The sequence below is a fragment of the Dasypus novemcinctus genome, chromosome 4, assembly GCF_030445035.2.
Source record: "Dasypus novemcinctus isolate mDasNov1 chromosome 4, mDasNov1.1.hap2, whole genome shotgun sequence".
Classification (NCBI taxonomy): Eukaryota; Metazoa; Chordata; class Mammalia; order Cingulata; family Dasypodidae; genus Dasypus; species Dasypus novemcinctus.
In genome coordinates, this window is record NC_080676.1 from 42,023,546 (window position 1) to 42,040,021 (window position 16,476).

Below are 16,476 nucleotides of genomic sequence, written 5' to 3' on the forward strand. Positions count from 1 at the left end.
CTTTCACATAATGTTTTCTCAGTCTATATTATATCATGTTTCAGCACTTCATTCCTTTTTTTTAAAGGAGGTACTGGGGATTGAACCCAGGACCTCGTATATGGGAAGCAGGCCCTTAACTACTGAGCTACATTGCTCCCCAATGAGAGTTGTTTTTTTTTGTTTTATTTTATTTTATTTTAGGAGGTACCAGGGATTGAATCCGGAAGGAGGCACTGCAGCACTTGAACTACATCTGTTCCCTTTATTCCTTTTTATGGTTGAATAATAATCCATTGTTTGGATGGATATGCCACATTTTGTTTATTTGTTCATCAGTTGATGGACATTCGGGTTGTTTCCACTTTTTGACTATTAATAATGCTGCTTTGAACATGTGTGTACAAGTTTCAGTGTGGGTATATGTTTTCACTTCACCTGGGTATTTATTTAGGAGTGGAATTATTGGGTCATATGGTTGGTAGCCACCATATGTTTTTTTGTTTTTTGTTTTTTGTTTTTTGTTTTTTTTTGTAACTATTATGTTTTTTTAACAAAGTGACTGTGCTATTATTTTACATTCTCACTAGCGGTGTGTAAGGGTTCCGGTTTCTCCACATCCTTGTCAACACTTGGTTGTCCATCTTTTTGATTATAGTTATCCTAGTGGTTGTAAAGTGGTATTGTGGTTTTGGTTTGCAGTTCCCTAGTGACTAATGATGTTGAGTATCTTTTCATGTTTTTATTGGTCATTTGTATATCTTCTTTGTAGAAATTTCTATTCAGATCCTTTGTTCCGTTTTTTTTTTAAAGGTTTATTTATTTCTCTCCCCTCCCCCCCCCCACCCTGGTTGTTTGTTCTCTGTGTCTATTTGCTGCGTCTTCTTTGTCTGCTTCTGTTGTCAGCAGCATAGGAATCTGTGTTTCTTTTTGTTGCATCATCTTGTTGTGTCAGTTCTCTGTGTGTGCGGCACTATTGCTGGGTAGGCTGAACTTTCTTTTGTGCTGGGCAGCTCTCTTTACGGGGCGTACTCCTTGCGCGTGGGGCTCCCCTACTCGGGGGACACCCCTGCGTGGCAGGGCACTCCTTACGCTTATCAGCACCGCACATGCGCCTGCTCCACACAAGTCAAGGAGGCCCCGGGGTTTGAACCGCAGACCTCCCATGTGGTTAGACGGAGGCCCTAACCACTGGGCCAAATCTGCCGCCCTTTTTTAAAATTGTATTTTTCTTTCTTTTTTTTTTGGTTGGGTTGTAAGAGTTCTTTATACATTTTGGATATTAGACCCATATTAGATATATGATTGCCATTCTGTGCATTGTATTTTCACTTTTTTGATAGTGTCCTTAGAAGCACAAAAGTTTTTTATGAAGTCCAATTTATCTATGTTTCTTTGGTTGTTTGCTTTAGGTGTCATATCTAGCAAACCATCACCTAATCCAAGATCGTAAAGATGTACATTTAAGAGTTTTACCTCATGAGAGTGGATATAGCTCAGGTAGTTGAGCCCCTGCTTCCCATGTATGAGGTCCTGGGTTGGATTCCCAGTACCTCCTAAAAACAAACATGAAAAACTAACTCTTATTGGGAAGTAGATGTAACTCAGGGGTTGAGTGCCTGCTTCCCATGAATGAGGTCCTGGGTTCAATCCCTGGTACTTCTGGGGAAAAAAATGTTTTACCTTTTATATTTAGATCTTTGATCTATTTTAAGTTAATTTATGGTGTGAGGTGTAGGGCTGTCCAACCTCATTCTTTTGCATGTGAATACGGTTGTCCCAGCACTATTTGTTGAAATAGTCTTTTTCCTTTGAATTATCTTGCATCCTTGTAAAAAAAATTGTCTTCCTTTATGCCAGAACCACCCACATAGTCTTGATTTTTGTAGCTTTGTAGTAAGTTTGAATTGAGTCCTCCAACTTTGTTCTTTTTCAAGGTTGTCTTGGCTATTCTGGATCCCTTGCATTTCCATATGAATTTTAGAATGAGCATGCCAATTTCTGCAAAAAGACACCTGGTATTTTGATAGGAACCGTGAATAAAATCAATTTGGGGAGGAATGACATTTTTTTTTTTTTAAGATTTATTTATTTCTCCTGATCCCCTCATTGTTTTGCATTTGGTGTGTCTGTTTGTTGTGTGCTGATCTTTTTAGGTGGCACTGTGAACCAAACTGAGTACCTCCTATGTGGGAGGGAGGTGCTATTGCTTGAACCATCTCTCCCTGCTTTATTGTATCTCTCATTATGTTTTCCTCCTTGTGTCTCTTGTTGAGTTCTCTTTTTGGGTCAGCTTGCTGTGCCTGTCCGTCATGTCAGTTTGCTGTCTTGTTCATCTTTAGGAGGCATTGGGACCTGAATCTGGGACCTCCCATGTGGTAGGCAGGAGCTCAGTTGCTTGAGCCACATCTCCTTCCCAACATCTTAATACTTTATTAAGTTTTCAATCCATGAACTTGGGATCGCTTCCCTTTTTTTTAGGTCTTTTGATTTTTTTCAATGATGTTTTAGTTTTCAGTATACAAATACATTACACTTCTTTTGTTAAATTTATTCCTCAGTATGCTTTCGTTTTTTTTTTTTTTCAAGCTACCGGGGCTGGGGATTGAATTTGGGACCTTGTATGTGGGGAGCTGGCGCTCAGCCAATGAGCCACATTTGGCATCCCTGAGTTGGTTTTCTTGTCTTCTTGCTTGTTTTTTGTTGTTCTTTTTAGGAGGCACTAGAAACTGAACCCAGGACCTCTTGTGGGAAGCTGACGCTTAACCACTTGAGCCACATCTGCTCCCCTCAGTGTTGGTTTTTTTTTTTTTTTTTTAAATTTTTAAAAGATTTATTTAATTTATTCATTTTCACCCCTTGTTGTTTGTGCTCCCTGTCTGGTCTCTGTGACAGTTTATTGTGTAATCGTCTTCTTTTTAGGGGGCACTGGGAACCGAACCTGGGACCTCCTATGTAGGAGGAAAGTGCCCAGTCACTTGAGCTACCTCTCTCTACTCCCTGCTTGTTCTGTCTCTCATTATGTTTCCTTCTTATATCTTTCCATTGTGTAAGCTTGCTGTGCCAGCCTATTACATCGGCTCACTGTTTTGTTCATCTTCTTTAGCAGGCTTTGGAGACCAAACCCAGGATCTCCATGTGGTAGGTGGGCGCCCAACTGCTTGAGCCATATCCGCTTCCCTCAGTATTCTTTTTGATACTATTGTAAATGGGATTATTTTCACAATATAATTTCATTTCTGGATTTTTCTAGTGATTTATTTTTTTAAAACATAATTATATTCATACTTTGTTACTTGATTTTTGCTTTTAAAGATTCATCAATCTCAAATAATTCTGCAAGTAAAAAGAAATCCGAGTCTACTACTTGCAACTTTAAAATTAGAGACACAACCAAGATGGGAATTGGCCATGTTGCTGCAGCTTCATCTCCACTTCTTGTCAAAGATGTTACTTGTGAGGATGATAAGGGAAAAATAATGGAAGAAGTAATGAAAACTTACATAAAACAACAGGAAAAACTGAATTCAATTTTGCAGAAGAAGCAACAACTTCAGATGGTAAAATTGTAATCTAAATAAGAGTCCATTATGAAACAATACTTTTGCATATTCTTAGCAAGGAAAGTCAAGAAGAGATGCTATACATGTACTTAAAATTACTCAAAACTTTATGCTGATAAATTTTAATGTACTTTTTAGCTTTCAAGATAGTTATTTCTGTATAGAACTCATGATGGCTGAATTTTAGATAAATTTCTGTCCTTGTTTTTCCTGAACTGAAATTTTTGACATGATGGAAATAAAGTAAAAATTGTACTGTGACTTTACATTACAGGAAGTGGAAATGTTGAGTAGTTCAAAAGCTATGAAGGAACTCACTGAAGAACAGCAGAATTTACAGAAAGAGCTTGAATCTTTGCAGAACGAACATGCTCAAAGAATGGAAGAATTTTATGTTGAGCAAAAAGACTTAGAAAAAAAATTGGAGCAGGTAATGAAGCAAAAATGTACCTGTGACTCAAATTTAGAAAAAGACAAAGAGGCTGAATATGCAGCACAGGTAAGAATTACTCAGTTTTTCTAATATTGCCCTTTCGACATGGAAATTGAAAATGTCAACTTCTCTATTAAAGGAATAACTTTTTGTCAATCTCATTTTAATAGACTGAATTTAAAAATACATAATTCTGTTAAACACAACTTTATGCTATATCATCTAAGATGAATATTTGAACTATTATTTTTAAGCGCTTATTGGGTTTCTATATTTTAGTTGCCTAAATAGCTTATCTCTAGCTCTCCAAATATCAAATTTTATATTATTTTAATGTAATGTATGGGCTTTAAAATCAAATTAAAAACCATCAATAATCTTTGAAAAATTTGTTCATTTTTAATTGTGGTTAAGATATACATACCAGGGGAAACGGACTTGGCCCAGTGGTTAGGGCATCCGTCTATCACATGGGAGGTCCGCGGTTCAAACCCTGGGCCTCCTTGACTCTTGTGGAGCTGGCCCATGCGCAGTGCTGATGGACGCAAGGAGTGCCCTGCCACATAGGGGTATCCCCCGCGTAGGGGAGCCCCATGTGCAAGGAGTGCGCCCCGTAAGGAGAGCCGCCTGGTGCGAAAGAAAGTGCAGCCTGCCTAAGAAAGGTGCCACCCACATGGAGAACTGACACACCAAGATGACAAGATGACTCAACAAAAAGAGACACAGATTCCCGTGCCGCTGAGAACAACAGAAGCGGACAAAGAAACAAGATGCAGCAAATAGACACAGAGAACAGACAACTGGGGTGGGGGGGAGGAGGGGAGAGAAATAAATAAATAAATCTTAAAAAAAAAAAGCTATACATAACATGAAACCATTTTAACCATTTTAAGTGGTTAATTCTTTGACGTTAAGTACATTGGCAGTATTGTGTAACTTTCATCACTGTTTTCAGCATCCTAAACCAGAACTCATATTCATTTAGCAATAACTCTCCTTTTCTCCAGTGCCCTCCTCCCCCCCGAATCATCCCTTTTAACCACCACTCTTCTGCTTTCTGTCCCTATAAATTTGCTTTTTCTAAGTATTCCATGTAAGAGAAATCATACAATATTTGCCCTTTTGTGTCTGGCTTCTTTCCCTCAACATGATGTCTTCAAGGTATATCCATATTGTAGCATGGACCAACAGTTCACATATCTTTACAAACAAATGTGACTATGTTCAAAAGCACTGGAGAAAAATGGAATAAATGATTCCCTTCCATTAATAGTAGCTCACAACCTAGGGAAGATGAGCAAAAAACTTTCATCATGAACAGGTTGTGATGAGTAAGTGCAGGACAAGATGAAAGTGCTTTAGGTGGTCATTCTCTTGACTCTGCTTTTCCTTCAATTTAATATCTTGTCAAATGTGAAATTAAAATTACTAGGTATTTGAGAGTGTATTATTCATGAAATAACTCATTTGTAAAATAATTTGAAAGTAAATCTTTGTCATTATATGAGGAATAAATGGAAAAACAAAACTGAATGAAAACTGACAAAGCCTTTTTATATCACACAGTTGGCAGAGCTGAGACAGAGGTTGGACCATGCTGAGGCTGATAGGCAAGAACTCCAAGATGAACTCAGACAGGAACGGGAGGCAAGACAGAAGTTAGAGATGATGATCAAAGAGCTAAAGCTGCAAATTTTGAAATCATCAAAGACTACTAAAGAATAGAAACCTTTAAAGATTCATCTGTGTACTTATGACAGGGTTTTTGTTTGCTTGCTTGTTTTGGTAATTGAATTCTGAACAACTTATCTGCATGGAGATAACAAGGCATTCTACCCATTTGATGATCAGAGAAAGTGAAGAGATTATATATATATTAGTACATGAATTTTTACATTTTCCAAATGAATGAAAATGTCTGTTTCTTTGTACTTTTTCTCTCCCCCCCAACAATACTTTGATAACCTGCCTATATTTCTAATGCAAACTTAACAGTTGTATGTATGTTTGTTTAATTTTTATTTTTTTATTACCTTTTTAGGTACCAGGGCCAGGGATTGAACCCTGGACCTCATATGTGGGAAGCCAGTGCTCAACCAGTGAGCCACACTGACTTCCCTGAGTTGTTTTTTTTTTTGTTTGTTTGCTTGTTTGTTTTTTTGTTTTTAGGAGGCACTGGGAACCAAACCTGGGACCTCCCATGTGGAAAGCACGTGCTCGCCTGCTTGAGCTACATTCACTCCCCTGAATATGGGTTTTTAAAACCGCATTTTGAGATGGAAAGAATAGCTGTGGTCATTTTTGTTATCCATATTTCAGATTCAGTTTTAGATAAAACGGTGGCTTCATATTTCAAATATGTAAAGTTGAATCTCTATTTTTTTCATAAGTTGATAATGAATATTCATCATTACACACAAAATGTTGCTTTTATTCAGATTCAGATTTGGAACAAATTTTCACCAGTTCTTTTTAGTGTCTTTTGGGAAAAGGAATTTCACTGATGAGGTTGCAGCGTACCTTGTGGGCACAATGGGGAAGGGGATACATGCTTTATGCACTGCTGCTAAAAACAAGGGCAGTTATAATTTGTTTTTTCGGTTTAAATGTTATGTTTAGAAAATGTTTTTATGTAGCAACTTCAGAAGAGGGAATAAAGTAATAATTCCTGAACTTTTGTTATGTTGTTAATAGTGATGTGAAAACATTAATGTTCTTGAGAAAAGCTGATGACGATGTACATGAGTTTCTATAGATTCTTAGTTCTCCTGCACAGTTTTTATATGTAGTTATGGGTTGTCTTGAAATTTTTATAATGGATTCGTTTTCCTTAGTGAATTTATTTTTCTTTAAACTGTAAAATATTAAACACCTTGGATTTACTTTGGAATTGTTTAAATGTCTTACCAAAATTTGCACGGATGGACCATTTTCAATTACTACTTAATATTAAAATCGGCAATTTATAGTCAACTGATAAGTGTATGATAGGTTAAAATAGGAAAGCTTAATTAACTGCTACTTGGCGGTTTTTAGATAATTTTTAGGAGACAACAGAATTCCATGATTTGGGGAGGGGCAACACCTGCACTTTTCTTTTTTTGCACAGAGAAGTCTGTCATTCTTTGTCATTCTATTTTTTTTTAGGAGGTACTAGGTATTGGAGCCTGGACCTTGAATGTGGGAGGCAGGCACTCAACTACTGAGCTACATCCGCTCCCTCTGTCATTCTCTAATAGCATATTCCATTTTAGTTTAAAAGAAAGATAGGTTAAAATCTTAATGTGCATTTTTTAAAAAGAAATTTTCTGAAGCTTTCACTGACATTACCCAGTGAATTTTATGTTTCCATGTTCTTTCATAAGGTACTGTTTGAAGCTACTTAAGAGAGCTAATTTTATTTTTAAAATAAATTAGCTAGAGTTAAGATTATATACTATACCAGGATAGAAAGTGAATATACTAATGGTGTGGAACTTCAAAATCACTAGGTTATTATTTAACCAGGTAGTTTCATATTTTGCCTAATGGTACTCACATACCCAAAAAGAATTTTTGTACTTTCCAAAGTGTGGTTTCTTTACTAAATAGCGTAGTACCTAAGTGTGTGTTTTCTGTTTTCCATTTAAATCTTACTATATCAACCCTGTAATTTGTTGATGCTTGGAATCTCCTGAGTTGGGGAACAAATGTTAAAATGACGTATAGGAACAAATGTCAAAGTTATATACTCTCCCAATACCTTTTATTTAGGTTTGGACAAAGGCAAATTATAAAGACATTTATGACACAGTTTTATTTCAGTTGTCAGTTAAGTGTCACAGCTCTGCTCTTTTGGAAGACAAACTCAGGCCCGTTTAGTTACATTTATTTCTATTCCAAACCTTTCTGCTTATGTTCTTAATAAAGTTTAAGAAGTCCTAAAATAAATTAATCCTTGACATATGTTATTTAAAAATTTTATAAGTGGTGCTCAAACACCATTAAATTATGATAAACTCTTAATTTAGAATTAAATATTCTAGTCCTTCACATATCGAAAACTTGCCACATGACATTGTATAGTCTTCATTTTACAGAAAATACATTGAAGTGCCATGAGTTTCTGTCTAGTTTCCTTGAAAGTAGTGTTTAGTCAATTGTAAATATACCTGTTCTAGTTAAAAGTAATTTTAAGTTAAACTACCACATAGTTTGAAAACAATATAGAAATCTTGCAATACATTAAAGTGGCCTCTCCTAAAGTATCTTACCATATAAATTTATTCTTTGCATGCTCATTTTGTGTCTTGGTTGCGAGCTTAAAGTTTGTTTTGGCATTAGTTTGTATGTGCCAAATACATTACGCAAACATATTTTCCTCCAACTTCATAATGTTACTCTTCTTGAGGAAAAATATAAAAATGTTTACTTTAAAAAGCTGCATTAAGGGAACAGCCTATAAAAAGTTCTGCTAGAGCATCTTTAGAAGGAAGAAGAGATAGCATTTTAGTTTTTTGGGTGATAGATGATATTTAATTTGGGTGGTATTAATTTCTGTATTCCATAGAAGTTATGACAAAAATGTACCAAATCTATAAATGTAAAACCTCATGTTAACATTGAGGAAGCGCTAAACCACCCTAATTTCACAAGTGCAGTTTTTGTAACACTATAAAAGGATTTAACCAACAAATTAAGTTTGGCTCGTTCTTCAGTTTTGTAAAGCATACTTTTTGCTTGGATTTCTGTGTACATGAAATGATGTTTTATGCTTCTTGAACTAATTTTATAACATTTAATATATTAACAGTCTAGATATAAAATCATTTGTACATATTGAACTATAAAGCAGTTACTACTAAAGTAGGTGAAATAAAGTGAGAAAAATTATATTTGCAGGTTATCCATATATTTTAGAAGTCATGACAGAAAAACCAGTTTATTTGCACAGTTGTGGCTTCAGTTTGGAAGGAAGTGAAATGATGAGCAAACTAAAAGTAATATGAAAAATGCTAGAATTAATTGCAAAGCCGGTGCTGAAGGTTTTCAACCAGCTTCTAAAATTTTCTTCTCTGTGGTAAGACTTGACGTTTTGTTTACTTAGGGAAGAATCCTCATTTTAAAAAAAAATTGCTCTTTATGCATTTAATCCACATGACAGGACATTACAATTAATAGAAATTTGTGCTCATACTGTTCATCTATTTCTGTGCTTAGAACTACTTGTTAATAGTTTTTATTGAAGCTGTCAGCAATAAAGATCATATTACTGCTATATGATACATTGTGGAATTGAATAAACAGTTGAAAATTTTTTTCTAGTGTAGGATACTTAAGCATTGGAAGAAGTCATGAATATTTTATATTGCATCTTGTTTCAAGGGGCTGTCTTATTTTTAGGTAAAATCTTTCCATTAAATATCTTCTAAACAACATAATACAATTTGGAGCCTGTTTCTTTATTAATAGAATTAAATGTGTGTAGTGCTACTATTTTTGAATTAGAAAGTGATCAAATATAGATTGAAATTTTAAAACTTAAGTCCAGAAAACAAAATAGTATAAGTTTAAATGTAAAAGAAATTTATAAAGTTTTTTTCTTCAATATAGATACCTCACTTAAATAATGAAAGCACAGCATACTTAAAGTAGTTCTAGTAAAAAGGTCCTACTAAAAGAATTGCTAAATCTAGGACAGCTTTGAGAATTTATAGTATGTGAGAAGTAAAATATAACTGCTTTTAACCACCCACTTAGAAGTTTTTGTTTATCCTGATCATTTTCAGCCAACAGTTATCTTTTAAGTTACTTCTGAATTTCTAATCTTGAAGGCAGTAATTAAATACTGTTCTGCAACTGTTGAAACAAATTGTTGACTACATTGAATATAATTCAGTTTAAAGTTTTGCCAATGATGTACAGTTTTATGGTGGAAATTGCTGTGGTTGGTTGAATTACATGACGCAAAACTGTCCTCTACCTCACACAAAATAAATATTTTATATAGTTTTACTAAAAGGTAAGACTCATCTATCTGGTCACTTAGTTTACAAATTTTGAATTATATTTATTGAAACATGACATACTGTGCTCTTAGCTTATACCTCAATTGTATTTTGTGCTGTTCTCCATTTTCATGCCTTGTAATAACTTGTATAGATTGTGGATTAAGTTCCAAATAAAAACTTGTAATGCCAATCAAGTCATTTCAGTATCTTGTGTGACTTTAATTTTCTTGTTTCTTAAGATTGACGTTTTCTACTTTTGTACCTTTAAAGTATTTAATGTAAGAGAAATCATACAATATTTGTCATTTTGTGTCAGGCTTATTAAACTCATCATGATGTCTTCAGGATACATCCATGTTTTAGAATGCATCAAAACTTCATTCTTTTTAAGGCTGAATAATAATTCCGTTATATGGATATACCACATTTTGTTTATCCATTCATCAGTTGATGTACACTTGAGTTACTTCTGCTGCGATGAACATTGATGTACAAATACCTGTCCAAGTCCCTTTCTTTTGCGCATATACCTAGGAGTGAAATTGCCTGGTCATATGGTAATTGTTTAATCTGCAGGATCACTGACCGTTTCCCCAGTGGCTGTGTTTTACACTGCCAGCAACAATTTACCAGAGTAACTTTTTCTGCATCCTGACCAACACTAGTTATTTTCAGTTTTTTAAAAACAGTAACCAGCCTAGTGGGTGTGCAGTGGTTTCTCATTTTAGTTCCTCCCCACCCCAGATGGCTCCTTTGTCGGTTTGCTTGTTGTTTGCATTCATCTGCTTGTTGGTTGTTTTTTTCCCTTAGGATGCATCAGGAACCGAACCTGGGGTCTCCCATGTAGGAGGTGGGCACTCAACCGCTTGAACCACATCTACTCCTCATTGTAGTTTTAATTTGCATTTGTTTAATGACTAATGATGTTGTGCATCTTTTCATGCACATACTGTTTGATTATCTACTTTGGAGAAATAGTAATATCTATTCAAATCTTTTGACCCCTTTTAAAATTGGGCCATTTGTCTTTTTATTGTTGAGTTGAAAGAATTTATATATGCTGGATATTAAGTCCTTATCAGAGATACAGTTTCTAAATATTTTCTTCCATACTGTAGGTTTTTACTTTATTGATAATGTCCTTTGATACATAAAATTTTAAAATTTTGATATGCTTTTTTTTCCTTTTGTTACATGCTTTTGATGTCTATATGAAAATCCATTGCCTACTACTGTGTTTTCTTGTATGAGTTTTATAGTATTTAGCTCTTATATTTAGGTCTATTTTCCATTTTGAATTAATTTTTGTAAATGGTGATAGGTAGGGGTCCACAGTCATTCTTTTGCATGTGGATTTCCAGTTGTTTGACCACTATTTGTGGAACCAACAAGTCTTTACTCATTGAATGGTCTTGGCACCCTTGTCAAATATCAAGTGGCCAGAGATATATGGATGTAATTCTATTACATTGCTGTATATCTTTCTATGCCAGCACCACACTTTTTTTAAATTAAAGATTTATTTCTCTCCCCCTGCCTCCACCCCCGGTTGTCTGTTCTCTGTGTCTATTTGCTGCGTCTTCTTTGTCCGCTTCTGTTGTTGTCAGCGGCATGGGAATCTGTGTTTCTTTTTGTTGTGTCAGCTCTCCGTGTGTGTGGCACCATTCCTGGGCAGGTTGCACTTTCTTTCGCGCTGGGCAGTTCTTATGGGGCACACTCCTTGCGTGTGGCGCTCCCCTATGAGGGGACACCCCTTTGTGGCAGGGCACTCCTGTGCGCATCAACACTGTATGTGGACCAGCTCCACACGGGTCAAGGAGGCCTGGGACTTGAACCGCGGACCTCCCATGTGGTAGACGGACACCCTAACCACTGGGCCAAGTCCACTTCCCCTGTTTCATTATTAGTGTACAGAAATGCTACTGAGGGAAGCGGATGTGTTTCAGTTGACTGAGCTGCCTACCATATGGGAGGTCCGTGGTTCGATTCCAGTGCCTCCTAAGAAGACAGTGATGGGCAGGTACAACAAGCTGACAACAAGATGATACAACAAAAGATACAGGAGGAAGAACATAATGAGAGACACAACAAAGCAGGAAACAGGTGGCTCAAGTGATTAGGCACCTCCCTCCCACATCAGAGTTCCTGGGTTCAGTTTCTGGTGCCTCCTAAAGAAACAAAAAAGACAACAGGTGCAGCAAGTGCAAACAATGGGTAGGTGGACAAATCTTTAAAAAAAAAAACACTGGTTTTTATGTGTTGATCATATATCCTGTCACTTTACTGAACTTCTCAGCTCTAGAAACTTTGTTGTAGATTTTTCAGGACTTTCCACGAAAAGGATCATGTCATCTGCAAATAGTGAAAGCTTTATTTCTTCCTTTCCAAGTTCGATTTCTTTTATTTCTTTTTCTTGCCTAAGTGCTTGAGCAAGTACTTCTAATGTTAAATAAGAGTTGTGACAGTGGACCTCCTTGTCTTGTTTTCAAATCTTAGAGGGAAAGCCTTTACCCTTTGACCATTGCGTATGATGTTAGCTGTGGGGTTTTCATATATGTCCTTTACCATGTTGAGGAAGTTTCTTCTAATCCTATCTTTTAAAGTGTTTTTTTTTTTTAATCAAAAAATGATTCTGTATTTTGTCAAATGCCTTTTCTGTGTTGATAACATTCTTGATTTTTTTCTTTTGCTCTGTTAATGTGATATATTACACTAATTGTTTTCCTTATTTTCAACTGTCCTTGCATATCTGGGATAAAACTCTTGATCATGGCGTATAATTTGATTGATGTGTTGTTGGATTCAGTTAGCAAGTATTTTGTTGAGGACTTCAGCACTGAAGTTCATTAGAGAGATTGGTCTGTAGTTTTCATGTAGCATTTTTATGTGGCTTTGGTATTAGGGTGATGTTGGCAGGATAGAATAATTAGGTAGTGTTCCCTTCTTGTATTAGCCAAAGGGATACTGATATGCAAAATATCAGAAATTGGTTGGTTTTTATAAAGGGTATTTGGGGTAGAAGCTTACAGTTACCAGGCAGTACAGTGTAAGTTACTTCCCTCACCAAAGTCTGTTGCCACATGTTGGAGCAAGATGGCTGCTGACGTCTGCAAGGGTTCAGGCTTCCTGGGTTCCTCTTTTCCCAGTGCTCGTTTCTCCCTGGGTTCAGCTGCTCTGCTCTCCCTCACATGTTTTTTTTTTTTTTTTTAAAGATTTATTTTTATTTATTTAATTCCCCTCCCCTCCCCCGGTTGTCTGTTTTCTGTGTCTTTTTGCTGCGTCTTGTTTCTTGTTTCTTTGTCCGCTTCTATTGTCGTCAGTGGCACGGTAAGTGTGGGCGGCGCCATTCCTGGGCAGGCTGCTCCCTCCTTCGCGCTGGGCGGCTCTCCTTATGGGTGCACTCCTTGCACGTCCCTCACATGTTTACTTCCCGGACTCCAGCTCAAAATTCCAACCTCCCTTCTCTGCATTGAGGTTTCTCTGAGTACGCTGCCCATCAAAGGGGTGGGGACTCAATGTCCTCCTGATGTGGGCCAATCAAAGCCCTAATCATAATTTAATCATGCCCAGAGGAACAGACCATACAAACATAATCCAATATCTATTTTTCGAATTCATAAACAACGTCAAACTGTCACACACCTCTTCAATTTTTTGGAAAAGTTTGGGCAGGATTGGAATTAGTTCTTTTCAGAATGGTTGGTAGAATTCACTGGTGAAACCTTTCTTTTTTTAAACTCATCACTGTTCTTTTTTTTTTTTTAATTTTTCTCTCCCCTTTCCCCCTCCCCCCCAAGTTGTCTGCTCTCTGTGTCCATTCGCTGTGTGTTCTTCTGTGACTGCTTCTATCCTTATCAGTGGCACTGGGAATCTGTTTCTTTTTGTTGCGTCATCTTGTGTCAGCTCTCCATGTGTAAAGTGCCATTCTTGGGCAGGCTGCAATTTCTTTCACGCTGGGCGGTTCTCCTTACGGGGTGCGTTCCTTTCGCGTGGGGCTCCCCTACGTGGGGACATGACTGCATGGCACGGCACTCCTTGCACGTATCAGCACTGTGCATGGACCACCTACATGGGTCAAGGAGGCCTGGGATTTGAACTGCAGACCTCCCATGTGGTAGTTGGACGCCCTGACCACTGGGCCAAGTCTGCTTCTCTAGTGAAACCTTTTGGTCCTGGGCTTTTCTTGGTTCATTTTTTTTTTTTTATAAAGAAATTTTAGATTACATAAAAGTTACATTGAAAATATAGGGGATTCCTATAAACCCCACACCCTCCCCCTCTCACACTTCCCCCCATTAATAACATCTTTCATTAATGTGGTCCATTTGTAACAGTAACGATGCACAAATATTGAAGCATTGCTACTAACCATGGCCCATGGTTTACATTATGGTTTATGTACCATACACTTTTATAGGGTTTGAAAAAATGTTTAAAGACCAGTATCCATCATTGCAAAGTTAATGCAGAACATTTCTAATGCCCTATAAATTCCCTACGTTCCAGCTATTCTTCCCTCCCCCTCCCTTGGAACTTATGCTAACCCCTAAGTTTCAATTATTGAAGAATAAGGTTGATAGTTACATGCATTAATATTGAATTCTTGATATACTGGTCTTTTTTAAAAAAATTAGTATATTGAGATATATCACTCACACACAAACATACATAAACAGTAAGTGTATAACAATAGTTGTGAACTTTAAAAACAAACATATAACATCATACAGGACTCATAACTCACCCTTCTTCCAACATCTTACATTGTTGTTAAACCTTTTAAACTAATGATTAAAGAGCATTGTCAAAATATTACTGCTAACCAAAATGTTTTCCCCCAACCCTCCCTAATATAATTATCTTTATGTGATTTATATATGAACATACATAATTAAGTGTATAGTAAAAGTTGTGAACTTACAAAGCAAACATGCGTAATATACAGGGGTCCCATAAATCAACCTTCCACCAACCCCTTGCATTGTTATGAGATGTTTGTTACAAATTACAAAAGAATATTGTCAAAATCTTACTACTAATTATAGTCTGTATCTTACATTTGGTGTGTTTTTTCCCCCAACACACCTTATTATTATTTTTTAAATATATTTTTTATGACAGAAGTTGTAAACTTATAGAACAATCATGCACATGTGCAGAATTCCCAAGCAACACCCCTCTATCAATACACCACACTGTGGTGGAACATTTGTTATAGATAAGATAATATCGTTTGATTGTTACGATGTCTATAGTATACATTTGGCTCACATTTTCCATACTGCCCCATTATCAACACAGTACATCTTTGGCATAGATGCAAGAATATTATTTTATTACTGCTAACCACAGTCCATAGGTCATTCCAGTTGTATTTTTCTCATGCGTTCCCAACACTCTGCAGTAGTGATACACATTTGCTCTAGCTAATAAAGGACACTCTTGCATCTGTATCATCAACCACAATTCTCATCCACCTCTTGATTTACTGTGCTATTCAGTTCCTATATTATTCTCTAGCTTTCTGTCGATTGGCATTTGCATCCTTAGACTACCATTTTCAGCCACATCCCTATTCATAAACTAGCTATTATTATTTTTACCATCCATTCTGTACATTTCCACACTTTCCCAGTAAAGCAAATTAAAATTTCTACATACATTACTTTTTTTAAAAAGATTTATTTATTTTGTATTTATTTCTCTCCCTCCCCCGCCCCCCGCCCAGTTGTCTGTTCTCTGTGTCCATTTGCTGTGTGTTCTTCTGTGTCCACTTGTATTCTTGTCAGTGGCACGGGAATCTGTGTCTCTTTTTGTTGCGTCATCTTGCTGTGTCAGCTCTCCGTGTGTGCGGCGCCACTCCTGGGCAGGCTGAACTTTCTTTCACGCTGGGCAGCTCTCCTTACTGGTTGCACTCCTTGCGTGTGGGGCTCCCCTGCATGGGGGACACCCCTGCGTGGCACAGCACTCCTTGCATGCATCAGCACTGCACGTGGGCCAGCTCCACATGGGTCAAGGAGGTCCTGGGTTTTAACCTTGGACCTCCCAAGTGGTAGGTGAATGCCCTATCCATTGAGCCAAGGCCGCTTCCCTAAAACTTCTACATACATTAAACATCAGTAGTCCAACTCAGTCTTTCTCTTATCTCCGTTAAGAATCCACCACCTACCACCAGGTCTTGACGATATTTTCCTACAATTTCTTCTAGAAGTTTTATGGTTCTTTTATTTTTAGGTTTTTGATCCATTTTTGGGTTAATTTTTGGATAAGGTGTGAGATAGAGATCCTCTTGCCTTATTTTGGCTATGGATATCCAGTTCTTTCAGCACCATTTTGCTGAATGGACTGATCTGCCCGAGCTGCGTGGGTTTGACAGGCTAGTCAAAAATCACTTGACCATACACCTGAGGGTCTGTTTCTGAGCCATCAGTTTGGTTCCATGGGTCTATGTATCTGTCTTTATGCCAGTACCATGCTGTTGTTTTTTTTTTACCACTATAGCTTGGTAGTA

The 16,476-nt window shown here is 36.9% G+C and overlaps 1 protein-coding gene across 2 annotated transcripts in view; it reads left to right on the forward strand.

Annotated features, from left to right (window-relative positions):
* SKIL (SKI like proto-oncogene) overlaps nucleotides 1-10,163 on the forward strand; it is a 28,982-nt gene extending 18,819 nt beyond the window's left edge. For both annotated transcript variants that reach the window (XM_004484873.3, XM_058295265.2), the window contains exons 5-7: nucleotides 3,295-3,539; nucleotides 3,817-4,041; nucleotides 5,542-10,163. In XM_004484873.3, the coding sequence (XP_004484930.2) occupies nucleotides 3,295-3,539; nucleotides 3,817-4,041; nucleotides 5,542-5,700 (629 nt within the window). In that variant the 3' untranslated portion in view covers nucleotides 5,701-10,163. The remainder of the gene's footprint in view (nucleotides 1-3,294; nucleotides 3,540-3,816; nucleotides 4,042-5,541) is intronic.
* Nucleotides 10,164-16,476: the final 6,313 nt, after the last annotated feature.